We start from the raw sequence: 26,811 nt of genomic DNA on the forward strand, positions 1-26,811 counted from the left end.
TGTTGCTTTTCCTGCAGAGGCTCCCAGAATCCCTGAAAGAAGTAAGGGTCAGTGCCCATCTGCAAGTTGGCATCACCTTTGAGCCCTGAGGTGTGGAGTGAGGAAGGGGAGCAGGTCACCAGTGGGTCACCAATGCTTTCTCCCCACTCTCAGCCTTCAACTAGAGGGAGAACGAGGTGAGTTGCCCCAAAGCTGCTGGGTTGGGAGCATGGGGTGCATCAGAGGGTGAGGATGCTGTCAGGGAGAGGTGGGGTCCCGGTGGGATCAAGCCAGGTCGATCCCCAAAGCCTCCTTGCTGCCGGGATCCTGCAGTGCTGGAGGCCAGGCTGGATTTACGAGGAGGGATTAATTCTGCCCCCGCCGCCTCCTCCTCCTCCGCCAGTGTCTAATCTCTGCTGGGGCTTCGAGGTCTGACCCTGCTCTGATCGAGGACCGGGATAACCCTGGCTGAGCCGGGCAGGAGGCTCCCGAGAACCAGGTACTCAAAATTGCCCTTTTTTTGGATATTGTTTATTTTTCAGGATCGATGCGTTTATCTGAAGGCCGGGGGGTGTTGGATGAGTGTGAGGGATGCAGAACGGGATGTTCCACCCTACTGGCGTGGGAGGGATGAGAATGGGGCGGGTTTGGGGTCCCCGTGCTCCCCATGGCGGGGGTGACATTTGACATTGCGGTGCCGCACCGCACCCCCCTTAACCCTGCTATAACTACTAATAACGCACACAACTAATGAATAACCGCGCGCTGTGGGGCGGGGGAGGGCCGGACCCCCGGGGGAGGGTCCGTGCGGGGCCGGGACACCCCCACGGGGTGTGGTGGGCTCGGGCCCGCCCCCACCTGCGCGGTCCCGCCCCCGGCGCCCCCCCGGCACCTGCTGCGGCTCCGGCCATGGGCGCGCTGCGGCGGGCGGCGCTGGCGCTGGCGGCGCTGCTGGGTGAGCGAGCCCCGGGGGCACCGGGGGGCCGGGGGATGCCGGGCAGGACGCGGCGGAGCTGTGGGGATGCAGCGGGCGAGGTCGGGCGGTGCTGGCGGGGGATCGGGGTAGCGCGGCGGGCACGGGGCAGGACGCGCTGGGAGCGGCGGGACGCGGGAAAAGCGGGATGGAGCGGGCAGGACGAGCGGGAGATTTTGGGAAAGCATCGGGCAGGACCCGGAGATACCGAGGGGGCACCGGGCAGGGTGTGGGAGCAGCCGGAGGCGCCCGGGATCCCGACACCGCCGGGAAGATTTAGGGTGGCACCGGGAAGGACCACCCTAAATCCATGGACCGTGGGGTACCAGGGGCGGGGGTCACAGCACCCACCTGTCTCTGTGCCCCCGGTCCCCTACCCCAGCAGGCAGGGGGGGGGGGAAAGAGGGGAGAGATCCATCCCCCTCCCTTTTTAAGAGTGCCCACAGTGGAGAAAATCTGAGTCTTTCTGGGAAAAGCCATTTGTACCTTGGAGCTGCCCAACAGCCGCTTCCAGCACCCCCAAACCCGATGTACCCCCAAATGGGGACACGCCAGGGACTCCAAAGTGAGTGCACAGTTCACTTCCCTGCGTGGCACTGGGCAGGAAAAATCCACTTGTTTTCCCTTGTTTACTGGTGCTGCACAGCCATCCCAGCTGGTTTGGAGGTGAGGGATCTCAACGCTTCTCTGTCCATGGGTTTTTCCCTTCTTCCACCCCTAATTTCCCACCCTATTTGAGTCTTTTTGGAACTTGCCACGGTTGCTCCAAAAGAAAACATCCTTTGGCGTTCCCAGCGAAGGAGAGGCCTTTGGAGAAAGGAAACGGCCCCAAAAACAATGGCAGCAGCATTTCCTTCCACGGAACACTGGGTGGGGGTCCTGGAGCCGCCACTTGTTCCTCCTTGAAGGTTTTCTTCCTTGATAAAAGTTAACTAAAGCATGCTTGTATGAGGCATGGGGGTCTCTCAGCCCTTAAATCCCACCAGGGCGTTCCTTTGCCGCATCCCGATGGCGTTTTCTGCATGAAATCGTGATGGATTCCCACCAAAAAAAATCACACTTGAGCCCAGGGATGTGACATCACGGGCACTGATAGCTCAAAAATGCAGCAAAAAAGACCCTTTTGTACCCCAAATGTGTGTTTTTCCTTTAGTTTTGCTTTCAAGCAGTCCTTCCTCGTCCCGTGGGATCCTCATGAGATCGTGATGGGGAAAAGCAAAATGAGGGATGTTTGTCATCCCTGTTTTCTTCCCAGTCCCTATCCAATCCCAACCCCAATCCCTTCCTCAATCCCATCCCAATCTCGTCCCCTGCCCATCTCCATCCCATCCCATCCCATCTCCGCCTCTCCCTCCCACCCCAGGGGTGAAGCATGTTTCCATCTATAGCAAAGTCACATATGATTATTGCATTATTTAATTTTTTTTCCCCAAATTTGGTCTCTCTGGAGGATAGGGCACTTTCTGGCCCCCCCCTGCCCCCGGGGTCGTGAGAAATGCCGCTGTGGATTTTCCCAAGGGACGCTGCACAGCCCGGCATCTCCTATCTGCCCGTTTATAAATAGTCAAAGTTTAGGGAAGAAAAGGGAAAAAAAATTCCCCAAAAATAATTTTTAAAAAAGGGAAGGCTGCCTTGCAGTGCTGAGATGCTCCTTGACCTTTTTCCAAGCTTTTTCAAGGGTCCCTTTTCCGGACAGATTCCCGCTGTGTATTTTAAATCCCAAGCTTGGTCTTTTGGGATTTAATTTGGGTCTGGGTTTCACATGACTCCAGCGCCTTAATCCTATCAACTGGGGTCATCAAACCCCAACCGCCTCCGGGATTTAATTCCCCTGCAGTTCATGGTTTAGAGATTTGGGGAGGGGGCTGCAGGGGGAATTTGCTTTTTTGGGGGTTCAGGGTGTGCCAGAGCCAGGAAACAGCTTTTATTTGGGGGTGAAAGGATAAAATTTTAGATGAGGGTAGGGTGATTGATATCAGCAGGGATTAATGTTAAGATTGCAGGGATTTAAAGGTGATTTTTTTTTCCATAGGGAATGAATTCAAAGGGAAATTGAAAGCTGTTTTTAAATGTTTTGTCACGGGAAAATTTAAAGTATTTTCAAATGCTAAATTGTAAGATATTTATTTAATAGGGGAAAAAAAATTATGGCTATTTTAAAGGTAAGTTTAAATCTATTTTGCTTTTCCATATGCAAAAAATCCCAGCAGATGGGCTGGGGCGGGGGGGAAAACACCCGGGCAGGTGTTTAGCTCAGGGCAGCTGGATCAAAACCCAGGTTTTGAGCCCAAAGAGCAGCAGGAGGGGCTGAGGGCCCCAGGCCCCCCTGGATGAGTATGAGCACCACGAGCAGCTTAATTTTTTCGATCTGGTTAAAGCATTAGAGGATTTGCAGCGTCGAGGTGGCCAAAGGCAGAGCTGTGCCAGGGGGTTCGTCCCGTGCCCGCAGCTCCAAACCCAGCCCCACCAGCCTTTCTGAGGGTCACACCTGTCTGAGATGGCGAATTTGGGTGAATTCTGCAAGAAAAGGGATTTGGGGAGCGAGCACCCTTCAGATCAGGACCCATCTCCCTCTCCCCCATACACTGGAGGGGAGATGACGGAGCTGGGATCTCCTGTTGCCACAGGAGTTTTAAGGATGGCAGAGCAAAGGTGCAGCCCCAGAGCACAATTAACATAATTAACGTGCTCCTCATTAGCTTTCAGGGTTAACACCGCCGGGTTTGCAGCAGGGAGCAGCTCTGAGGCACACGGGGCTGTTTTGATGCCTTGGGGTGCAATGGGAATCCTCTGGCTGGTGCCAGAACATTTTTCCCTCTCTGGAGCCTGGATTTCCTCAGGAATCCCCAGCACCTTTTTTGTGCCCAAAAAGCCATGCTGATGGAGGATGTGGAGTGAAACACCTGGATTTCCCCAGGTGCTGGGGATGCACAGGGGTGTAGAAGCTGTGGAGTCATTTATTGAAGCCATCTGCATCATTAATGATCGGTATTATTAATAATTTTTTTATTATTATCATTATCATCATTATACTTATCACTCTTTTTTTACTAATATCATTATAATCACTGTTACAATTGTTTTTGTAACTAATATAACTGTTAGAATTGTTTTTATTAAATTACAATTATAATTCTTCAACCAGGTCTATTACCTGTTATCTCTAATATTTCTAATAGAAATTACAATACAATTATTGAATATAATCTATTTTCTTCTAGACTATTCCAATTTCACACACTTTTATAATGATGGAGATCTGGGCTGAAAAGACCTTGATTTTCCCAGTTGTTGGGAATGCAGGGAGGTTTAGGGGCTATGTAATCTGCATAATTAATGAACATTATTATTATTATTATTATTATTGTTTCTATTTCTATTTCTATTTCTATTTCTATTTCTATTCTTATTATCAGTATTATCATTATTATGACTGTAGTTGTTATTGTATTGGAATCATTGTTACAATTATTATAATCACTATTATTATTATCATTATTAATATAACTTTTATCATTATTATTCCCACTTTTAGAATTATTATTCTCACTTTGATCATTACTCTCATTATTCTGAGCACTATTATCACTTTCACATCCCCGCTATTATCCCTATTCTTACAAAAATATACCTATATTTATAACTGTTATAAATTATATGTTCTCAATGATCTATTTTGTTCTGGAAATTCCAATTTAATGAGTTGCCATCCCATATTTCTTTCCACTTTCTCTAAATTTCATACAATTATCTGTATAATTACATATAAATACACTATAATTACCATTATTTTTCCATACTCTCTATTGGATCTGATACCACAGCTTTATATAATGAATAAATAATATTATCAATGATTTGGGACCTGCAGGCGCCTCCAGCATCTCCCCCCCCCAACCCCTCCAGGATTTAAAGGTTTATGTTCTTAGCCTGGGTGAGCTATTTTTACGCATCCTCACCAGACTGGGCCTTATTTCTCCCAGTTTTTCACCAGAGAAAGGAAATGTAATTATTTTTTTTTTTAATTCCTGAGAAGACTTATCAGCCGGAGCAGAGTTTCCTGCCTGGAGCTGGAAGGCTCCGTCCGGAAATGGCACCCATGCCTTGCCAGGAGGGGGATGAACGGATGCGGGAGGAGGCTAAAAATACCCCCCAGCTCCTTGTTTCCCTCTTCCCACCCTGGAAAAATCCAATTAAAACCTCTGAGCTCTTAGGGAAAAGTGTGAGGTTATTGAAAGCTCCCGAAATCCTTCCTTTTCCCCCCAAACTGAGGGTTTGGGATGAGGGGGCAGCACCATCCTTTCCCCCTGCATCCCGATGTGAGGCATCCCTGGGGCGCTGGCAGGGCAGGGCCAGCCAGGGTCACGGATCGATGCTGGATGGATGCAGGGATGGAGCTGCTGGCATGCAGGGCCTGCTGATGTTCCCCTGGGAAAAACAAACCAGCCCCAGCACAAACTCAGCCTGGCCTGGGCTGATTAATTTTCTGGCCGAGCCTTAGGGGCAAAGCTGGGGAATGATCTTCCCCCAGGAGCTGAGCATCCCTCTCTGGTCCGTGGTACCACCCTTACCCCATCAACCCCTCCCAGTGGGGCTTGGGGGATGCTGGGATGCAGGGGACACAGGGGGCTGGGATGGGATATTTGGGGTCAAATGAGATGGGGTACCAGAGGAAGCCACTGATGGATTATCCCAGTTCAGTGCTGGCAGCAAAAATGGGATGCTGGGAAAGGCTTGTGGGGCGCACATGGGAGAGCCCTACAAATAAATCCCATGGGATCTGGTGCAGCATCACGGGAGGCTGGGAGTACCCCAGTACTGAGCTAAGGGGGTGTCTGCCTGCTGGATTTGGCTGTTTCCTGGGAAGGGTGACTTGTGCCTTAGGAATTCCCAAGCTGAGTGTGGGGCGGAAGCTGGGGTGGGAGGGAGCAGCAACGTCCCGCGTCCTCCGGAGCAGGCGGAAAGCCCTTCCTGTGGCAGGGAAGGAGGCAGAATGTTCTCTTGGCTCAGCTTCCTGGTGATAACCTGGGATTGTTGTTTTTGTCTTGGGAATGGGGGTTTTTCTCACAGTGAGGTTTTGTGGAGAAGTAGCACCTGGGGTTGAGTCATTTCCCATTTCTTCCCTCTCCCATGGGCAGGTGTCTCCTTGGCCGTGCTGGAGGTGCACGTGGGGACGAGCCTGGTGTTCTCTGTGGAGGGGCAGCAGGCAGTGCTGCCTGTCTGGTACTCCAGCCACTCCCACCAAGAGCCCTACATCACCTGGATGCTGAACAAGAAACCTGCTCCCTTCCAGGTGAGGAGAGGGCAGGGGCTGCAGGACTGGAGATGGAGGGGACCAAGCTGGTCAGGGACCATGGAGGGGCTGCTGGTGGTGCCCATGATGGGGGGAAGATTATGGTGCCCACCATGGGGTAGTGGGCACAGTGCCCATGGTGGAAGGATGCCCATGATGATGAGGTGGCCATGATGGAAGGAAGCCCATGATGATGAGGTGGCTATGCTGGAAGGAAGCTCATGGTGCCCACCATTGATGCTCACAATGGGATGGTGCTCATGGTGCCCGTGCAGGGAAATGCCCACAATGGGTAAATGCCCATGAAGGGGGATCCTCATGGTGGCCCACAGTGGATAAGTGTCCATGGGAAGGACGTGGTGCCCATGATGGGGAGATGCCCACAAAGGGGAGATGCTCATGGTGGGGATGTGCCCATGGGGAGATGTGTGGGGTTCCCACAGTGGGGCCATGCTTGTGGTGCCCATGGTGGACAGTTGGCCCATGATGGGGTGAAGTTCATGGCACCCACCATGAGGAGATGACCACCACGGGGGACATGCTCATGGTGCTCACCATGGGGACATAGCCATGGTGCCATCCCCATACCCATGGGGAGCTGCTTGTAGTGCCCGTGAGGGGGTGGTGTCCACCATGGGGGGATCTCATGGTGCCCACCATGGGGGTACCCTTGATGGAGGGTGCTCATGGTGATGTGTAGATGCCCACAATGAGGTCATGCCCACAGTGCCTGCAGTAGGGAGATGTTGTGGTGCCCACAGCAGGGAGAGACACAAGACGGGGAGACATCCAAGATGGGGAGATGCCTGTACAGGCAGGTGTTGTGGTGTCCATGGTGGGAAATGCTTACACTGGGGAGATGACTGTGGTCCTCATGATCAGGAGGTGCCTGTGGTGGGGAAGTGCTCATTGTGCCCATGAGGGGAGATGCCCACACTGGGATCATGCCCGGGGTGCCTGCAATAGGAAGGTGCGAGATACCCCTGGTGGGGAGATGTCCTTGGGAAATGCCCATGGTGCCTACAATGGGAAATGTCCACAATGGGGCACCACTTGGAGTGCTCCTGATGGGGAGATGCTCCTGATGGAACAGTTGCTCATAGTGCCCATGCCAGGGGTATTTGTGCCTGTGGTGGGGAGCTGCCTGCAGCAGAGGTAAGGCTGGAGGGGGCTTATGGGATTTTGAGGGGCTTTTCTCTCCAGCAGCACGATCTGGAAGCAAAAGCATGTGGTATTTCCCCAATGCAGATCCTGTCAGTCATAGGCGGGGTGGTGAAGGTGGAGGAGACAGATCTGAAGTCCCGCGTGGGGTTCCTGCATCCCATCGAGACCCGCAACATCTCGCTGCTCATCAACGCCACCCGCGAGCAAGACTCGGGTCAGTACATGTGCACGGTCAACGTGGTGGATGACATCATCAGGATGCACAAGAACGTCGGCCTCATCAACCTCACCGTGCTGGGTAAGGCTCCCCCAGTCCCCCCGGCTCCCTTGGCGCTCCCCATGGTGTCCCTCAGGACTAACACCTGTGCCCACAGTGCCGCCGGCCACCCCCACGTGCCAGCTGCACGGCAACGCCGTCGTGGGGGCCAACGTCACCTTGAGCTGCTCCTCCAAGAAGGGGAAGCCCTCGCCCATGTACCAGTGGCAGCGCGAGCCGCCCACCCTGCAGGTCTTCTTTCCCCCTGCCCAGGGTAAGGTGGCACCAGTGTGGGGCTGGGGAGTGGGCTGGAACATCCTGAGAAGATTCAGATTTCATCCCCTTGAGCACTTCCTGCACGAGGAGGTGGAGGGTGTGGGAGTGGCTTTGGGTGAGGCAGCACCCAAATTTCTCACCTGCAGACCGGGCCAAGGGCACCCTCAAGCTGACCAACCTCTCCCTGGAAATGTCGGGGGTCTACGTCTGCAGGGCTGAAAACGAAGCAGGTTCTGAGAACTGCAGCATTGTCCTGGAGGTACAATCAAGTGAGTACGTGTCCACAGGGTTGGGGAAGGGGACACAGTCCCCATGAGGTCCCTATGGGAATAAGGCAATGAGGGAATCTCTGTCTCTCTCTGGCAGCAAGCACCAAAGCAGTCATCGCCGGCGCCGTGCTGGGCTCCCTGGGTGCCCTTGCCACCATCATCTTCTTTGCCCAGAAGTTTGTTGGCTACAGGAGGAAAAAACGTGACAGCCAGGAGGAGGGAGCCAATGAGATCAAGTGAGGAACTCTTCCTGTGGAGGGGGTTCAAATAATCATTAGGTTTCAGGGTTAATGGGCAAGGAGGGTGTTTCCACCTCTGGCCCATCATTTCTCAGGCTCAGAGTTAATAGTGGGGAGGAGTTCTTCATCTCTGGCCGGTCATCAATATGCTCCAGAGGCAGCAATCAGGAAGAAAGTTTCCACCTCTGGCCAGTTGTTATGAGGTTTCAGAATTAACAAGGGGATTTTCCACCTGTTTTTCCCTCTCCCTTTTGTCCCTCTGTTTGGGGGTCCAGGATGTCTGCTCACCCTCACTGCTCAGGGAGAGTACGCTGTGGAGGGAGGGATGGAGGGATGGAAGGGTTCCCAGGGCTGATCTCTCTGACACTCTCCCCTCTTGGCAGGGAAGACGCCGTGGCCCCCAAAACCCCTTCATGGCCGAGGAGGCCGGCCTCAGACACCCTGTCCAAAACCAGCACGCTGTCCTCCATCGCGGGCACGCGGCAAGGCTACGGAGCCAGAGCCCCGTCCGACACCGCCTCCATCCTCACCAGCACCGGCAGCTACCGGGGCCCCCCGCCCCGGGCAGGGGCACGGCCCCCCAGCCTGTCCCCCCCCGCCGCCAACGGGACCCCCCGGCGCCGCCCGGAGCCCCCCACTGCCGCCGCGGGCGCGCTGCCCCCCTCCAGCCTGGCACGGGCCGGAGCCGTGCCAGTCATGGTGCCAGCGCAGAGCCGAGCGGGCTCCTTGGTGTGAGCACCCCAAAAACGGGGTGCCCACAGCCAGCCCATCCCACTCCCCGATTCCTGGGGTGGTTTTGGTCCCTTTTTGGGGTTTCCTTTTCTTTTTAACAGATGCCTCGAGCAGCTGGACTCATCGTGGGTGTGTTTAATGGGTGCAGGGGCTCTCTGCATTTGGAGGGACCCCATAAATATCACCCCCCAAACCAGCCCCAGCCCTGCCTCAGGGGGGTCCCCTTTTATGGTTTTTTTTTTTTCTATATCTATATATCAGGTGAAATGAGGGATTTTTTTCACAAAAGAAAGTAGGGGTGGGGGGAGGGAGGTGATGGGGACACACACACACACTTTTTTTAGGGGTTTTCTGATTAAAAGCTGCTGCGCTGCCCAGCACCGGCGCTTTGGGTGAGTTTGTGCGGATTTCGAGGCAGGGAGGGATGTCCCACGACCTTCTGGGTGATGTCACGGGGCAGGGTGATGTCACAGTGCACCAGCCAAGCTCCTCAGGCTGAGGTGACATCGTCACACCCAATGACTGTGATGTCACTCCCTGTGTCAGGGGGTGCGATGCCACAATGAGTGTGTGACATCACAGCACCTGACTGAGGCCTGGATGATGCCATACATGCATGTCACATGTCCATCAGGGATGTCATGTGTGCCTGCATGATGTCACACTTAGTATCACACAGCAGGGACGTGACACGTGCCTGTATGATGTCACACCCACAGTCACGCCTGGTGGTGACATCACACACAGTGGAATGATGTCACTCCACCCATCACACACACCTGCATGGCATCACACATGTCACACACACCTGTAGAGTGTCACACACCCAGCAGTGACGTCACACACACCTGTACAGTGTCACACACACCTGTATTATGTCACACACCCAGCAGTGACATCACACACACCTGTACAGTGCCACACACACCTGTACAGTGTCACACACCCAGCAGTGACATCACACACACCTGTACGGTGTCACACACACCTGTACAGTGTCACACACCCAGCAGTGACGTCACACACACCTGTACAGTGTCACACACACCTGTACAGTGTCACACACCCAGCAGTGACGTCACACACACCTGCATGGTGTCACAGCAGCTGTCACTTGTCCAGTAGTGACATCACCACCCATCTCATGCCAGCACCTCACAGGTCATCTCCCACCCACAGTGATGTCACAGCACACCCTGATGTCGCGTCCCAGCCTGGCAGAGATGTCACACGTGCCTGGAGCGTGTTGTACACACACATGGGAGGTCCCTGCTGGCACCTCCAGCCCTCCCCCTGCCCGCTGTGACCTCCCCGCTCTGCCGGTGGCATCAGAAGGCACCGAGGACAGGCCGGGGCTCTGGCAGGGGCGTTTATTGGGGCGGGGGATGTCTGGGGTGGGGGGGGACAGCCAGGGACAGGGGCGGGGCCTGGCTGTGGGGGGACCCTGGGGGACGCATGCGGGGGGCAGGGGGTGAAGCGGGGGCTCCTGGGCCTCGGCGGGCAGCGCTGGGAGGGGGTCGGTGGCGAGGGGTGTCCGGTCAGCAGCTGGTGGCCCCTGCAAGCAAGGAGAGAGCGAGAGGTCAGCCTGGGCACGGCCTGCCTGTACCCTGTACCCTGTACCCTGTGCCCTGCCTGTGCCCTGTACCCTGAGCCTTGTCTGTACCCTTCACCCTGTACCCTGTACCCTGAGCCTTGCCTGTACCCTGTGCCCTGCCTGTGCCCTGTACCCTGAGCCTTGTCTGTACCCCGTACCCTGTACTGTGAACCCTGAGCCTTGCCTGTATCCTGTGCCCTGCACCCTGTCTGTACCCCTGAGTCTTGTCTGTACCTCATGTCCTGTCTGCACCTTTAGTGCTCTCTGCACCCTATGCCTGCCTGTACCCTTCACCCTCCACCCTGCCTGTACCCTGCACCCTGAGCCTTGTTTGTACCCTGCGCTCTGTGCCCTGCCTGCACCTTTAGTGCTCTCTGTACCCTGTGCCCTCCCTGCACCCTGAGCCTTGTTTGTTCTCTGTGCCCTGCACCCTGTCTGTACCCCTGAGTCTTGTCTGTACCTCATGCCCTGTTGGCACCTTTAGTGCTCTCTGCTCCCCATGCCCTGTCTGCACCCTGCAGCCTTCACCCTGCCTGTACCCTGCACCCTGAGCCTTGTTTATACCCTGTGCCCTGCACCCTGCCTGTACCCTTCACCCTGTGCCCTGCCGGCACCTTTAATGCTCTCTGCACCCTGTGCCCTCCCTGCACCCTGCCCTGCCTGTACCCTGAACCCTGAGCCTTGCCTGTACCCTGTGCCCTGCACTCTGCCTGTACCCTTCATCCTGTGCCCTCCCTGTGCCCTGCACCCTGAGCCTTGCCTGTACCCTGTGCCCTTTAGTGCTCTCTGCACCCTGTGCCTGCCTGCTCCCCATGCCCTGTCTGCACCCTGCAGCCTTCACCCTGCCCGTACCCTGCACCCTGAGCTTTGTTTGTACCCCGTGCCCTGACTGCACCCTGCCCACGCCCTGCCCCCTGCTCCCGGGCTGCTCCTGCAGCCTGCCCCCTCTCCGTGCCCTCCCCCTGCCCACACCCTGCCCGTGCTGTACTTGCAGCCCGCCCACACCCTGCCTGCACCCTTGTCCTGCCTCCACTGCTGCCCACACTGCCCTCACCCAGCCCAGGAACCTGGGGGGGGACCCCTGCATGCACCCCCTAGGCAGAGCACCGTGACAGGAGGAGGGGAACCCGGCTGCCCTGCTGCCAACCTGCTCAGCCCCCCTAATAAGACACCCCAAAGGAACCTCTGGGCCCTAGGAAGCTGCACAGCAACTACACTTGGCAGCTGCCTCCTCACTGCAGCCCTCTGACATCCTCACTGCAGCTCCAGTGCAGCCCCAGTGCATCCCTGCTCAACCCTCACTGCAGTCCCATTGAATCCCCACTGCATCCCCAGTTCATCCCCTCACATCTTCACTGCATCCCCTTTGGAGCCCCACTGCAGCCTCACTGTGTTTCCACACTGTCCCCACTGGATTTTCACAAAACCCCCACTGCATCCTCAGTTCATTCTCATCCCAGCCCCACTGAATTCCCTCTCCATCCTCAGTGCATGCTCACTGCATTTTCACTGACTCGCCAGTGCATTCCCACTGCATCCCCATTGCTCCCCCATCACATCTCAGTTCTGTTCCCACTCTACCCTCAGTTCATCCCCACTGTGTCCCAGCTGAGCTCCACTTCCATCCCCACTGCATCCCCAGTTCCTTCCCACTGCAGCCTTATTGAATCTCCACTGCATCCTCACTGCATCCTCCTCTTCCTCCCCACTGCATTCCCGCTGCATCTTCAGTCCATCCCCACTGCATCTGCACTGAATCCCCATTGCACTCCTATCCATCCCCACTGCATCCCAGTTCCATCCCAGCTACACCCCAGTCTCATCCCAGCTGCACCTCAGTTCCATCCCAGTTCCATCCCAGCTGCACCCCAGTTCCTTTCCAGCTGCACCCCAGCTCCATCCAAGCTGTATCCCAATCTCATCCCAGCTGCACCCCAGTCTCATGCCCACTGCATCCCAGTCCCATCCCAGCTGCATCCCAGCTCCATCCCAGTTCCTTCCCAGTTGCACCCCAGTTCCATCCCAGCTGCATTCCAGTCTCATCCCAGCTGCTCCCCAGTCTCATCCCAGTTCCATCCCAGCTGCACCCCAGTCTCATCCCACCTGCATCCCAGTTCCATCCCAGCTGCACCCCAGCTCCATCCCAGCTCCATCGCAGCTGCATCTCCCCCAGCCCCGCCACACTCACGTGGCCGAGCCGGCAGCGCTCCCTCCCCGCCGCTAACCCCGAGCGGGCCCCGCCGCTCTCCGGGGCCATCCCGCGCTCCCGGCACCGGCACAGCGCAGGGCACGGCCCGGGCACGGCGCTGCCACCACCGGGGCTCCAATGCCACGCGGCCTCGGCACCGTGGGCGCTTTTTAAATTTACCTTTTCCTGCCAGGAGACTGTGACACAGGCTTTTAAAAATAGCATGTGCTGAGGCGAGGCGCTCGGGGTGGTGTTGCTAAGGGAGAGATTCAATCCAAATCTAGGGCTGCGCCTTCCCATCCTACTTCCCATCCTTCCCAACTACTACGGCGCGCACCCAAATTTAGGGCAAGGCAGGGGCTGCCTGCCTGTGTGTTTCCATCTCCTGGGAGGAAAAAACCCTTCTCCACCTTGAACCAGTGTGGGGAAGGTTGCTCCATCCCAAATCTGCACAGGGAAGGATGCTCCATCCCAAATCTGTGCAGAGCAGAATGCTCCATCCCAAATCTCTACAGGGAAGGATGCTCTATCCCAAATCTGCACAGGGAAGGATGCTCCATCCCAAATCAGCGTGGGGAAGGTTGCTCCATCCCAAATCTGCACAGGGAAGGATGCTCCATCCCAAATATGCACAGTGAAGGATGCTCCATCCCATATCTGCACAGGGAAGGATGCTCCATCCCAAATCTGAGCAGGGAAGGATGCTCCATCCCATATCTGTGCAGAGCAGAATGCTCCATCCCAAATCTGCACAGGGAAGGATGCTCCATCCCAAATCTGCACAGAGCAGAATGCTCCATCCCATATCTGCACAGGGAAGGATGCTCCATCCCAAATGTCTGCAGGGAAGGATGCTCCATCCCATATCTGCACAGAGCAGAATGCTCCATCCCAAATGTCTGCAGGGAAGGATGCTCCATCCCAAATCAACAGAGCAAAGGACACTCAGAGCAGCATCCTCGCAGAAATGACCCAGTTTTGGGGGGAAGAGCGGGATTTGGGGGGTACCTAGTCGCCGTTGCGGAGGTCGCCGCCGCGGGTGCTGTTGGCGCACTCGGCGTCCTTGGTTTTCCGATCGATCTCGCCCCCTTTGATCTTCTTGCGGGTCATATGGCCACGGAAACTAGCCTGGATCTTGGCAGCTGCCGCGTTGGCATCGGGATCGTCCAAAGGGATGTCCAGGATGTCCTCGTCCAGCTTTGTGCAGGCTCCCTCCTGGCGGTGCCAATGGCAGGGTTACAGCTGGGACCTCAAACAGCTCAGCCCTCTCCCCAAATAATCTGCTCAAGAAGGTCTTAAATGAGCCCCTGTTCTAAAAATTAGGTTTACTCATTAAAAAATTATGCTCCTTTGCTAAAAATGAGGGGTTTTGCTAAAAATTGGGGTCGCTTGCGGGTGTCTTGGGGAAATGGCAACCCTGGAGCACACGCTGCAGGAAGCCAGAGTCCAGCCAGGGTGATGATGCAGGGAGAGGAAAATCCATGGAGCAGAGGTTGGGTTCTGGGGGGTATTTTTGGCAGAGGGCTGGAGGCCATCCTGCACAAAATGAGCTGGTCGTGCCTCAGTTTTCCCTTTCCTCATAGCCTGTTGCATCCTCCTGCATCCCTCCTCAGGGCTTTGGTTGGAAACATCAGGAAATTTAGGAAAGCAGTGATGCCAGAAGGGAGGAAAAGCCCCACCAAGGACAAATCACTGTAACCCATTCCCCTCCTGCCACAGCCCACCAGAGCAGCTGGACTCAGCACCAAGTTCAATGGGAAAAAAAAGAAAAACACGGGAAAATGAAATGAGGTGGAAATGAGCTGGCACTGGATGATCCAGTGCCAGCAGCTGTGGGGGTGACGCCTTTGTGTTGCCCCACAGGCACTTAAAGGAGTTTTGGGGGGCTTATTTGGAAGCTGTAGATTCACGGGGGAGGAAGTTCATCCCATTGGAGCATGCCATGGTTCCACCAAGTTGCTCAGGTTGTTTTACCATTGTGAAAGGTGAGGATAGTTCCAAGGTGGAAATGATATGTCCAAGGTGGAAATGATATGTCCAGGGTGGAAATGTTATAGCCAGGGCTGGAAATCCTATAGCCAGGGGAGAAATCCTATAGCCAGGGGAAGGAAATCCTATATCTAGGAAAGAAATCCTATATTCAGGAGAGATATCCTATATATGCAGAGGTGGGGGAGAATAACCTATATCTAGGGGAGAAATCCTATATACAGGTGGGAGAAACCTATATCCAGGGCAGAAATACTATATCTGGAGAAGGAAATCCTATAGTCAGGGGGGAAAACCTGTACATGGAGGGGCATATCCTATATCCAGGCGAGAAATCCTATATCCAAGAGAGAAATCCTATATTAGGAGAGAGGAAATCCTATATCCAGGGGGAGAAATACCATATACAGGTGGAGGAAATCTATATATGTGGGGGCATTTCCTATATGCAGGGGAGAAATCCTATATTCAGGGGAGAAATCCTAAATTCAGGGGAGAAATCCTATATTCAGGGAAGAAATCCTACATACAGGTGGCAGAAACCTATATCCAAGTTGAGAAATCCTGTATATAGGTAGGAAAAACATATATTCAGGAGAAAAAAATCCTATATCCAGGGGAGACATCCTATATTGAGGGAAGAAAACCCACAAACCCATAAACAGGGGGCCATATCCTATATTCGCAGCAGAAATCCTATATCCAGTGGAAAACCACCATATCCATGGGGTGAAAACCTCTATGCAGCTGATGAAAACTTGTATCTAGGGGAGAAATCCTATATTCAGAAGGAGAAATCCTACATAGGAGGGAGAAAAGTCCTATACATAGGGGAGAAATCCTATATCCAGGCAGGAAAAATCCTATATCCAGGTAGGAAAAATCCTACATCCAGGCAGGAAAAATCCTATATCCAGGGTGGGCTTTGCCTCTCTGGAGGTGCTCAGGAAGAGAGATGGGGGCTTTTCCCTGTGCTGCTGTCTTAGCAGGAGGAGGAAAACGGGGGAAAAAGTGGGGAAAGGGGGAAAAAATGGGGAAAGGGGTAAAAAAAAGGGGAAAGGGGGAGGAAAAGGGGGAAAGGGGCAGGAAAAGTCAGGGGGTCAGGGAGAAAGGATGTGGTTTTCTCCCCAGGCTGGTTCAGCAGGAGGAGGGGAGCTCACCCTCGGTTGAGGAGAGAGGGGTGCACCCCAATTGAGCCCTTTTTCCATAGGCAACCCCCGATCCCACCTGTAGAGCAATTGTGGGGTGGGGGGAAGAAAAAGCTCGATAAAAGCTGGATTCGAGGTCGGGGGGGGGGATTTTCCTCCGTGGGCTGTGGGGTCAGGCTGCTGGCCGTGGGATGGAGCCCGAACTGGGGTGAGCAGGAGTGGGGATCGGGGGGCTGGGGAAGGAGCAGCAGCGCTGGGGGGGCCGCAGAGTTGGGTGAGCTCTGGGTGGGCGCAGCACCCCCCGCACCCCAAACCCCCCCAAAGCCCCCAAAGCCCCCAAAACCCCCAAAGCCCCCAGCGCGGGGGGTCAGGGATGTGGGCAGGGATGGAAGGCAGGAGCGGAGCGGGGCCGGGGAAGGAAGCACGGGCACCTACGTTGCAGCAGTCCATGGCGGAGGGCGGGTGGGCGGCCAGCGGCGGGCGAGGGGCTCCGGCAGGATCTCGCTTCCCCGGCAGCTCTCCCGGCGCAGGTGGCAAGTTGAGCGGAGCCGCTTGCCTACGTAATGCGCTTTCCTCCGGGCGAGCCTATCAGCCCGACACCCCTGCCAGGCTTTTGGGGGGGAAGGAGGGGTGCCTTATTTTTTTTTTTCCTCCCTTTCTCTCTTTTTTTTTTTTTAATTTTTTTTTTTTTTTCCCTCCTCCAATTTTATTTTGCAGCCTCCAACTCCCTCCTAACACTTAAAGGAGCCGGCAGCTCGCTTTGGAGTTTCGTGGAATACAACATCACATGCAGAGGACGCGAGCCAAGATGTGATGAGCCCTGCCTTTGGCATGGAGGGTTTTTTGGGGGACAAAGCTATAGCAAATGGGGGTGATGGGTTCATTTTTGGGAGGTACATGACCCACAGTGATGCTGGAGGCAGGTTTTGCCCCCTGGGTGGTTTGCATGGGGGGGGAAAAAACCTTCTTGACCTACTTAGGACTTGGTCCTGAAGGAGGGTGAGGATGAGGATGGCAAGGATGAAGATGGTGAGGAAGGGTGGGCATGGGGGCACACAGTCCCACCGAGCACCCACAGAACCCCAGGGCTGATGTGCCCAGCTGCACATCCAAGCAGAGGAATGGGATCCACTTTGGGGGTCTGGGGGTCCCTTCCCCACTCACAGGAGCATCTGCCCCCCTCACATTTGGGGTGTTCTCCTACCAGACCTGCAGTCCCAGCCACTTTCACACCCTCGGTGCTCCCTGCAGACCCTGCTGCCACCCCAGACCACGCCGAGGTGCTGGGGCTGGCAGGGCGAGCTGGGGCACCCTGGGGAACAGGAGGGACCCCCAGGGCAATGCGGGGGGCTGCAGCCCACACCCCCCCATCCCTGCCTCGCTCGCCTCTAATCCGGGTTTGGGAGTTGCTAAGCAACTGCACAAGTCGCCCGTGGGCTCCGCGCCGAGGCTGCTCCAGCCAGCCCCCAAAACACAGCCTGGCCCCCCCAAGGCGGGCACAGCACCCCGGCCCACCCGCACAGCCCGGCCCCGCTGCCTCCCCCTGGCCAGGTTTGCTCACGGGGGTCATCCTGCCTGGGGGCCTGGTGGCTCTGACCTTCCTCTTTGCCACCATTATCTTCACCATCATCATCCCCATTAGCATCCCTGTCCCACTGGCACTGGAATGGGCACTGTCCCCTCTGCTGCCATCAGCCCTGTGCCCATCCCTGACCTCATCCCCATCACCTCCACCGCCTCCTCCATCCCCACCATCATCCCCGTCCCCATCTCTATCACCATCCCTGTCATGATCCCCATCCCACTTCTCGTCCCCATCCTCTTCATAAAGCCAATCCCTGCTCCCCTTCCCAGCTTCAACCCCATCCCTCTCCCTGTCCCCATCCCCATCATCACCCTCATCCCTGGCCCTGTCCCCTGCCATATCACCATCCTTGCTCCCATTTCCATCTCTTTCTCCAGGGCCACTCCTGCTGGGTGCACGTGGCGGTGTCACCTCTTGTCCCCCGACACCCCAGCTCGCAGGACACCCTGCTCCCCATCCCACCCCACCCCATCCCAGGCACATCCCACCACTGCCACCTCCCTCAGCAGCCTCACCCACACTTGGAGGTTGATGGGGGTCACCCCTGCCCCAGCACATGCCAGGCACCCAAATTCCCCTTGGGAAATGCTTCCAGGCATCCCTCAAATCCCCTGTGAGCCACTCCGCTCTCCCACTGGAGAGCTTTTCCACCATCACTTCTTTCCACAAGCACACCACGGTGGGTGGGGGGTGGGAAGAGCTCTGCTCCAGAAAACCCTGCTGCAGCTTCCAGGAGAAGCCTTGGCAGCTCTGCTGGGATTTTTGATGGGAAGAGATCCTTCCCTGGATTTTAGACCCTCCAGATCCATCACTGCCTGCTCCAATGAGAGAAGACCGGCTGTTTGTTAAGTGGGAAGGGTTTTTGGGCTGATTGACCTGAGTCAATCATTCGGGGTCATGGATCTGAGAAGTTAGCCCCAAAAGGAGGATTAGTCCCTCAATTAGCCCCCAGAATCTGCTCCCTCCATGGCAGCCGGGTCCTGGCAGAGCCGCCGAGCGCCGCCGTCTCCCGCAGGCTGCGGCTGCGGAGGAGGGACGCGAAATGCCAGAACATTTCTAATCATTAATGGCGGGTTTGAGCCTGTTCCAGGCTCTGCATTTTTCCTCCTTGGACCCCTTCATCTGAAGGATGCTTTTTCAGGTGCTCCAGCACCTCCAACATTCGAATTCCAAGGCAACAACTCAGATTTTGGAAGGGCAGAACGACAAGTGCAGCCGGCGAGACCCGCTGAGAACATCCCGCCGTCGTGGTTCGAGATGGTGGCACCGAGGTGTTAAAAAATCCTTTAAAAACAGGGGAAAAAACCTTAAAAGCAAAGGGAATTGGATGCTGGAATGCTGCCCTGGGCGAAGCAGGAGCCGGCAGCCGGCGGGGCGGTGCTGGAGGGGGGGTCAAGGCGTAGCTGGTTGGCATCAGCCCCGGCACGGGGTCCCCGCCAGCTTTTTTTCCCCATCCCTCCTTCCTGTTTTTCCCGGGGGAGCCGCTGTCATGCCCCGTGCCGTGGGCGAGCGCCACATATGGCGATGGAAAACAGGAAAGAGGGGGTAAAAACGGGGTGAGCATGGATGGGGGGGTTCAGTCCTCTCCAAAAATAGAGCAGCCGGCTTCGACGCAAACCCCACTTTTTGGGGGGGATTTTGAAACCGCGCTGTATTGGAAAATATGAATTTCACAAGTGGAAATAGGACTGGGGGCCTCTTGTGTGCCCCCCAGAATTCCATGGAGGTATCTCAGCTTATGGAGGAGCAATGTCACATCATTCCTTCACGCTGGGATGTTATGAAGTTTCTTCCATCCTCCAGGGATGCAGGGGCCTAAATATAGAGGCTAAAAATATCATCCCGTACTCAGCTCAGCCCCAAACCCAGGATTTTTCGGGGAGAAATCTCAAGTGATCGACATTAATAACAGCGGGGACCTCGTTAATAAAATTCCTCATTAAAACAGCACCGCAGGGGCAGGATGGGAGTGGAGCACCCACCCACGGGAAAAGGGCAGGAGCCAGGGGAGGACCAAGGGGCTTTTTTTAGTTTTGGGGTTGGACAGTGGGAAATGGGGGAGTTGGGGCAAGTGCTGCGGTTGCATCTCCAGAGAGGTGTCCCAGTTCATGAGGGTTACGGGGACATGCTCCCCTTTGGCTCCTCTCCACTCGTTTTGGGGTGGAATCACAGTGATCCAGAGCTGTGCCTGCTGCCTGCCCCTGCCAGTGCTGCCTGCTACCCCTCCGTGTCCTTGGCCTCTTTCAGGTCCTGGAGGAAAGAAGAAAATTTAGATGATGTGGCACAAGGGGGGCAGGGACAGCGGGGGAGCAGGGACCCAGTGTGGTTCTTGGCACCTGAATGGAGGGCAGCCTACCTCGGAAGGAGGCCAGGTGAGACGGTCGTCCTCCAGCATGGCTCCCCACGCCACCGGGTCAATGCCACCAGCTGGGGAAGGAGAGGGCTTGATGCCACATGCAGTGGGCACCTGGTACCACGAGTGATGGGCATATGGGACAGGCACAACATCCTGGGCGATGGCACAAATGGAAGGCCTGATGGCCAATGGTGGTGGACATCTGGGACAGGCACAAGGCCATGGGCAGGTTTGGGAACACGGGAGAGGCCTGATGGCCAATGGTGGTGGACATTTGGGACAGACACAAAGCCATGGGCGATGGGCACAAGGGCAAGTTTGGGCACACAGGAGAGCCCTGATGCTGTAGGTGGTGGGCACGGGGGGCAGGACTGACACCCTGGGCAAGGGACATGTGGGGCAGGCCTGACGCCCTGGCGATGGGCAGATGGGGCAGGCTGGGCGGGCAATGCAGCGTGGGGCAGGGGATGGCAGTGTGGGGGTGGCTGCTGGGCAAGGCCACTCACCCTCTCTGCTCTCCAGCAGCTTTTGGAAGTATTGCGCTGCAAAGGCCACCACGTCGGTGGGCTGCTCCCGCAGCACTTCCCGTGCCAGTCCCTCCAGCAGGTTCCGGAAGCCGGCGGGCACCCTCATGCTGGTGTTGGCGGCGGCGATGGACATGGTCGCTTCTCCTGGACCCTCTGCAGCCCGGGATTCACCGCAGCCCACAGCGCCCGGTGCCACCGGGCACCGCCGGGACTCGAACCCGCGGCCCAGCGTCTGAGGGGGCCAGAACCGCCGCTAGGGGGAGACACGCTCCCTGCCCGCCGCGCACGCGCGCCGCCGCCTCTCTCTCTCTCTCTCTGCGCACGCGCGGTCTGTGCGGGGTGAGCGGGGGCGGGGGGCCCGCGGCTCCCGTTCCCCGGTGTGTCCCAGCTCCTCTCCCCGGGTGTGCCCCGGCTCCCCCCGCAGCTCCGCAACCCTCGGCCCCGCGCTCCCGGCCTTTGCTCTCGGCTTCTCCCGTCAGAGCCGGACGGGGCAGCGCCTGCACCTCAGGCCGTGCTGCGGACGCCGTCGCTTGGCAACCGCTCCCCCCATGGGCGGGGCGTGCCCAGGCCCCGCCCCCGCGCGCCGGGCCCGCCTGAGGGGCGGGGCGGGCCGGGGGTACCGGGGGGCACCGGAGGGTACCGGGCGGTACCGGCCCGTACCGGGCAGCACCGGGGAGTACCGCGGGTCCCGGCGCCCTCGCAGTCCGCTGTGCCCCCAGGATGGCGGCGTGGGCGCTGCTGGCGCTGCTGGCTCTGGCTCCGGCGGCCGCAGGTAAAGGGCTGGGCAAGGTCACCCTCCGGCCCCCCAGCCCCGCGGGCATCCTCTGCAGCCGGGCCCCGGAGCGAGCCTCCCCTGAGACCCCCCGAGACCCATTTCGGGGCACTTGGCACCGCCAGAACCCCTGGCATCGCAGCAGCCCGGCTCCGGTGCCAAGGGAATTCCCTAAGCCCTCCCAAGCCCTGATTTGGTGCCCTTTGCACGCTCCTCGTACGTGCATTGGCATTTCCCCAACTCCTTTTCGGGTGCCTCTCTTGGCGCCTCCTGTAAATCCTCCCAGCCCCGCTTTGATACCCTTTGAACCCCCAGCCCCTCTGTGAGAGTGCCCCTCTGAGTGGGGGCACTACTCAGAGCCCCACTTTGGAGTCCTTGGTGCCTTCCCAGCCCCACTTTGGAGCCCTTGGCATCCCCTTTAGCCCAGTTTTGATGCCTTTATTACCCCCCACCCATCTTTCACACTCTGCGCACCCCGAAGCTCTGCTTCTATGCCCTCTTCACCCCCAGAGCCGCGGTTTGACGCCCTCTGCACACCCTGAGTCCCACTTTGACAAGCGTGGCATCCCCCCAATCTCAGTTCAATGCCCTTTGCATCCCCCGAGTCCCACTTTGATGCCCTTCACACCCCCAGCCCCTCCCCAACGCCCTTGGCCCAGCTCTGCTGCCGTGGGACGATGCTTTACGTAAGGTGGGAGCCGCATGCGGCTCCTTGGTGGTGTCTCGTGGGCTCTCCTCCCTTCCCTCCTCCCTTCTTCTTCCCTTCCCTCCTCCCAGCTGCTTTTTATAGCTTCCACTCTTCCCTGGCGTCTCAGTTTTAGGCTTTTTTTTCTCCTCCGACTTGTTTTTTATATAACTCCCGGAGCCTTGTGGCATGAGGCAGCGGGACCAGAGATGCAGCTGACTCCTGAAGGGCCAAGAACATCGTTCCTTTCCTTTCCTTCCCTTTCCCTTTCCCTTTCCCTTCCCTTCCCAAAAACCCAGCCTAGGATGAGCTGCAGAGCAGATGAGGCTCCATGAGCTCTGCTTTGGTCACTGGGGTTCTCTGCCCAGATCACCCCTCACACATTCCTTCTGACCCCCTTTTCAAATATGATTTTCTTTTCACACTGCAAAAATGGGGCTTTTGGGGGTGCCAGGGCTGAGCCTTCTCCTTCCATCTCCACTGAAGGTGCCTTTGCCAATGCTGCACACCCAATGTTTTCCATCCCACTTTTGACAAACCTTTTTCAAGGGAAAAATACATCATAACATTCATTAGCAAGGCTGGGCTGGGAGAGACACTCCCATGCTGCTATTAGAGGAATTTTTACCAAAATCTGTACCCAAATCCATGTAATACAAGATGCAACATGCTCTCTATATTTTAGGAGGTGAATTCCCTCTTGTGGAATTTAAATTCTGCATCCCCCTCAGCTCTGTGGTGGTTTTAACCACCTTAAAGCTGACCAGGAATCTGTAAATTAGGTGGGATCTCAAATAATCAGTATTTAAGAGGGGGTCAGGGTGTTTTTCTCTCAGAGCTGATGTTTGCATTGTTTGCTGGTTCCAGGGGGGATGCTCAGCTTTGCCTCCTACTATGGTGACCACATGGTGCTGCAGCAGAAGCCCTCGGGGGCCGTGGTGTGGGGCCACGGGGAGCTCGGGGCCATGGTGACCCTGATTCTCTCAGGTGCCAGTGGCCTCGTCATCATGGAGAAAACAGCTCAGGTTAAAGGTCAGTCCCAGACTTTCACTAGAAATCGATGGTTTTGGTGGCCAAAGAACTGCTCTGAGCCCAGCTCAGAGCCAATGGTGGGGTGGGTGAGACAGGGTTTGGCACCACCCCTGTGTTTGTCACACTGCTGCCCTGGGGCTGCAAGGTGCTGGTGACATTGTGCTTTTCCCTCTCCAGGGGACCTGTGGGGCTCAGCCATCCCCTCCCCAGCAGTGCAGCCTTTGCTCACTGTGGTTGCCAGCAGTGGCTCCCGTGGGCGCCCAGAGGGAGCTGAGCTGCTGCTGGAGTGGGTGGCACCGCACAGCCTGAGCCCAGCAGAGAGGCTGTGGAGGGGACAAGGGGAATTTACCTTCTCTCCCTGTCTGAACCAGGTCTGAGGAACCTCCAGAGCACTTCCAGGTTCTCTTTTGATCTCTGCCCTGTGGGATCTCTAAGCCCCAAAGGATGTTGCCTGTGCAAGCAGAAACTTCTTGGAGCTGGGAGGGCTCAGGGGCACCTCAAATCCCAGCTACATCCCTGCCTGAAGAGTTGGGAGGGAGCTCATCACCTTTGGAGGGTAAAAGTGCTGCCCAAGGGTACCTCCATAAGATGAAGAGCCTGGGGGTGTCTTGTGGGAGAGCAGCAATCCAGAAGATCTGCAGGATCCAGCCAGAAAATCCATGCTAAGCTCCAGCAGAATATCTTTATGCTTCGATTTGGCGCCTCTAAAATTAGCTGGAGACATCTCAGTGTCACACACACCAAGCTGCTCCTGTAATCCCAGTTCCTCCCAGCAGCTTCTGCTCTGACACACATTTGTTTTCCAGGTTTTCTTTTTTAACCCCTAAATTCCTGCAGGAGAGAGGTCCTTCTGATGCCAGAGGGCTTCTGAAATCTATTTCCTCAACCTGTCTCTGTGATGGAGAAGCTTTTCCCTGTGTTGCCTCTCCTTCACTACTGGTTGATGGCTGCTCATCCAACATCCTTGTGAAGGTCTTGAGGCCTTCATAAGGGTGGTGGAAGATAAGCACCATCCTCTTCCTCCAGAGCCTTCTGGGACTTGGAGAGCTGTCCTGGACCCAATGGATCGGGGCGGTCCCTATGCACTGACAGCTGAGCAGGGCTTGGAGAACGTGACACTGCGGGACATCTACTTTGGAGACGTGTGGCTTTGCAGTGGGCAGAGCAACATGGCAATGACAGTCCTGCAGGTAATGCCCCTCAGCACAGAGCGGGCAGACCAGGTAGGGATGAGGCAGGGAAGCAGCCTGCATGCTCCTGGCCCTTCTTCAGGTGGCCAATGCCAGCCAGGAGCTCGCTGCCGCCGCTCGCTATCCCTACGTCCGTGTCTTTGCTGCGGCGCCTGCCCGCTCCGGCGTGGAGCTGGAGGACCTGGAGCAGATTGATTTGCCATGGTCCATCCCAACAGCTGGTGAGTGCAATGTGCCTCCAGAAGAGAGCTTGGAAATGGGTTTTTTCCCGCTGTTTCCCTTTGCAGCCTGCTGTTTCTTGAGCAGAAAACCTGGGCCACGGGAATTTCACCTACTTCTCGGCCGTGTGCTGGCTCTTGGGGCGCTCCCTGTATGAGGCTCTGGGGACCCCCATCGGGCTGGTGGAGGTGGCCTGGGGAGGGACCCCCGTCGAGGCCTGGTCCTCCCGCCGGGTTCTGCAGGCATGTGGGCTCCCAGAGGACACAGGGAGGTGAGAGAAGGTGCTGTGGAAACGCCTCCTGCTCTGTACCACGCTTTTGGGGAGCATCCTCATCCCTTCCCACCTCACTTCTCCCAGAGCCTCACAGCCCCCTCTATGCATCATTATACCCCTCTGGATAAAAACCCCTCCCGTGCCAAGAGCATAAGCACATCTGGGTGGATAAAGGGAGAAGAGAGGGACCCCAGATCTCCCTTTGCCGTGGTGCTTGCTTTAACCTAAAGGCTGCTTTGGGCTTTGTGCCCTCCTTAAACCTAGCTTTGTCTTCCAGCACCTCCCCACATCAGCATCTCTCTGGCCCAAAAACGCCCTCGGTGCTCTGGAATGCCATGATCCACCCGCTGCTCAACATGACCCTGCGGGGCGTCGCTTGGTACCAGGGTGAGCCCCCATTTCTGTCCCCTGGGATGGAGCAGCCCCCAGTGTCCCACCAAGCTCTCACCAGCCCTTCTTTCTGGGGGACAGGTGAGGAGAATACCCTGCTGAACACAGACCAGTACAACTGCACCTTCCCTGCACTCATTGCTGACTGGCGCTGGGCGTTCCACACCGGATCAGCCGGACAGACGGAGCCACGTCTCCCCTTTGGCTTTGTGCAGGTGTGGGGGGTGAGAGGGTTGACATCTCCCCTTGTCCTTGGGGGATGCCCAGGGAGAGGATGCTGTAAGCACATATGCATCCTGCCAAGTGCTGAAAATCGCAGGCAGGGACCACAGTGGCCACTTTTGGGATCTGAGCCACTCCCCCATGTCCCCTGTGCCTCACAGCTGTCCACCTACCGCCGTGAGAGTGCAGATGACAGCTTTGCCCGGCTCCGCTGGCACCAGACAGCCGACCTGGGGGTTGTTCCCAACGCCAGGATGCCCAGCACTTTCATGGCTGTGGCCATGGATCTGGGGGATGAGCACTCTCCCTATGGCAGGTGAGTCCTGGGCTGGGGTGAGGGTGTAGGGATGGAGGTTTTGGGTTCCAGCTCCATCTTTCCCCTCTTCCTGGGCAGTGTCCACCCCCGGGACAAGCAGAGCGTGGCTCACCGACTGCTGCTGGGTGCCTTGGCTGTGGCCTATGGGGACAAGGGCCTCGTGTTCCAGGGACCATTTCCCACCCGAGCTGTCCTGGAGGTGACCAGGGGGCTGCTGAATGTCACCTACAGCCAGGAGCTCATCTGGCGCCAGAGGGACGCACAGGCATTTGAGGTGAGGAGTGGGATATCCTCTCCAAAGAGCTGCAGAAGGGAAAGCAGCACTGATGGGGTTTCTCTGCTCCCCAGGTGTGCTGCTCCAGCCTGGCCTCCCCGTGCCAGTGGCTGCTGGCACCCGTGGTGGCAGTAAGGTCCCACACGGTGACGCTGGCCCTGAGTGGCTGCAGGACTCTGGTGCTGGGGCTGCGCTATGCCTGGGCTGAGTGGCCCTGTGAGTACCTGGCCTGTCCCCTCTACAACTCCCAGGGGCTGCCTGCACCCTCCTTCCTGCTGGACACCCTCCCTGCAGGGAGCACTGCTGAAGGGAGGGAGCTGCTGCTGCTCCCCAGCTCTGGGTTCCCCCTAAATTAGGGAGATGAGTGAGCTCAGAGCTCTGGCAAAGCACTCATGGCTGCTGGCACTGTCCCTTCCCAAGCCATGGAATCAGAGACTTCATTACTCCCTTATTAATTAAACAAGTTTTCAGCTCCTCTGTGGACTCAAGCCAAGGCTGCAGGGTGGGGGGGAAGGGGGAAAAGCCAATTTACAATTAAATATAGGAAAAATTATGTAAGGCAAAGCAGCAGGTCACACCAATGGGAGCTGAACCCCTCACTGCTGCTCCCTTGCCCATGGAGCTGGTCCTGGCCCCCCAGACACCCCATTTCTCTGGGCATGGACTGCTGATCCAGAGTAGGGTGCTCACAGGATCCAGGGATCAGCTTCCAGCTGCAGGGTGGAGGGGGGGAGAGAGGAGCTCTGCCAAAAAAACACGGCCAAACACGGCTGGGACAGGGAGCTGTGGAGGGCTGCGAGTGCCTTCCACCTCCCTCTCAATAAAAAGTTAATAAACCAACTCATTTTATTCCTGGATCTCTCATTTTA

General features: G+C 56.6%; 4 protein-coding genes across 6 annotated transcripts; 2 read left to right on the forward strand and 2 right to left on the reverse strand.

Annotated features, from left to right (window-relative positions):
- The first annotated feature begins 886 nt into the window (after positions 1 to 886).
- Positions 887 to 9,462, forward strand: LOC128948259 (endothelial cell-selective adhesion molecule-like). The gene is made up of 7 exons (XM_054292893.1): positions 887 to 934; positions 6,091 to 6,245; positions 7,494 to 7,707; positions 7,784 to 7,939; positions 8,088 to 8,210; positions 8,308 to 8,446; positions 8,833 to 9,462. The coding sequence occupies exons 1-7, from the start codon at positions 889 to 891 to the stop codon at positions 9,182 to 9,184; spliced, it is 1,185 nt and encodes a 394-aa protein (XP_054148868.1). The 5' UTR covers positions 887 to 888; the 3' UTR covers positions 9,185 to 9,462.
- A 239-nt stretch (positions 9,463 to 9,701) lies between these two features.
- On the reverse strand, positions 9,702 to 16,702 carry NRGN (neurogranin). Of its 3 annotated transcripts, none has more exons than XR_008484110.1 (4): positions 16,536 to 16,702; positions 13,936 to 14,178; positions 10,050 to 10,736; positions 9,702 to 9,960 (listed from the first exon to the last, which is right to left on the reverse strand). XR_008484110.1 is itself a non-coding variant. In XM_054292895.1 (3 exons), the coding sequence occupies exons 1-2, from the start codon at positions 16,548 to 16,550 to the stop codon at positions 13,972 to 13,974; spliced, it is 222 nt and encodes a 73-aa protein (XP_054148870.1). In that variant the 5' UTR covers positions 16,551 to 16,698; the 3' UTR covers positions 10,570 to 10,736. The 3 variants fall into 3 exon arrangements, 1 of the variants encoding a protein (XP_054148870.1); XR_008484111.1 differs by having other exon boundaries at positions 13,972 to 14,178; positions 16,536 to 16,565; XM_054292895.1 differs by lacking the exon at positions 9,702 to 9,960 and having other exon boundaries at positions 10,570 to 10,736; positions 13,972 to 14,178; positions 16,536 to 16,698.
- Positions 16,703 to 18,168: 1,466 nt separating this feature from the next.
- On the reverse strand, positions 18,169 to 20,854 carry SPA17 (sperm autoantigenic protein 17). Its single transcript, XM_054292894.1, has 3 exons — positions 20,548 to 20,854; positions 20,042 to 20,112; positions 18,169 to 19,935 (listed from the first exon to the last, which is right to left on the reverse strand). Exons 1-3 carry the CDS (start codon positions 20,699 to 20,701, stop codon positions 19,903 to 19,905), a joined length of 258 nt encoding a protein of 85 aa, XP_054148869.1. The 5' UTR covers positions 20,702 to 20,854; the 3' UTR covers positions 18,169 to 19,902.
- Positions 20,855 to 21,203: 349 nt separating this feature from the next.
- Positions 21,204 to 26,703, forward strand: SIAE (sialic acid acetylesterase). The gene is made up of 10 exons (XM_054292944.1): positions 21,204 to 21,340; positions 22,893 to 23,057; positions 24,084 to 24,247; positions 24,330 to 24,468; positions 24,554 to 24,737; positions 25,018 to 25,127; positions 25,212 to 25,345; positions 25,514 to 25,668; positions 25,747 to 25,942; positions 26,017 to 26,703. Exons 1-10 carry the CDS (start codon positions 21,289 to 21,291, stop codon positions 26,296 to 26,298), a joined length of 1,581 nt encoding a protein of 526 aa, XP_054148919.1. The 5' UTR covers positions 21,204 to 21,288; the 3' UTR covers positions 26,299 to 26,703.
- The last annotated feature ends 108 nt before the right edge of the window (positions 26,704 to 26,811 follow it).

This window comes from Melozone crissalis, unplaced genomic scaffold (assembly GCF_028551555.1).
Source record: "Melozone crissalis strain CALT ecotype California unplaced genomic scaffold, PUWL_Pcris_2 ptg000120l_1, whole genome shotgun sequence".
NCBI lineage: Eukaryota > Metazoa > Chordata > Aves > Passeriformes > Passerellidae > Melozone > Melozone crissalis.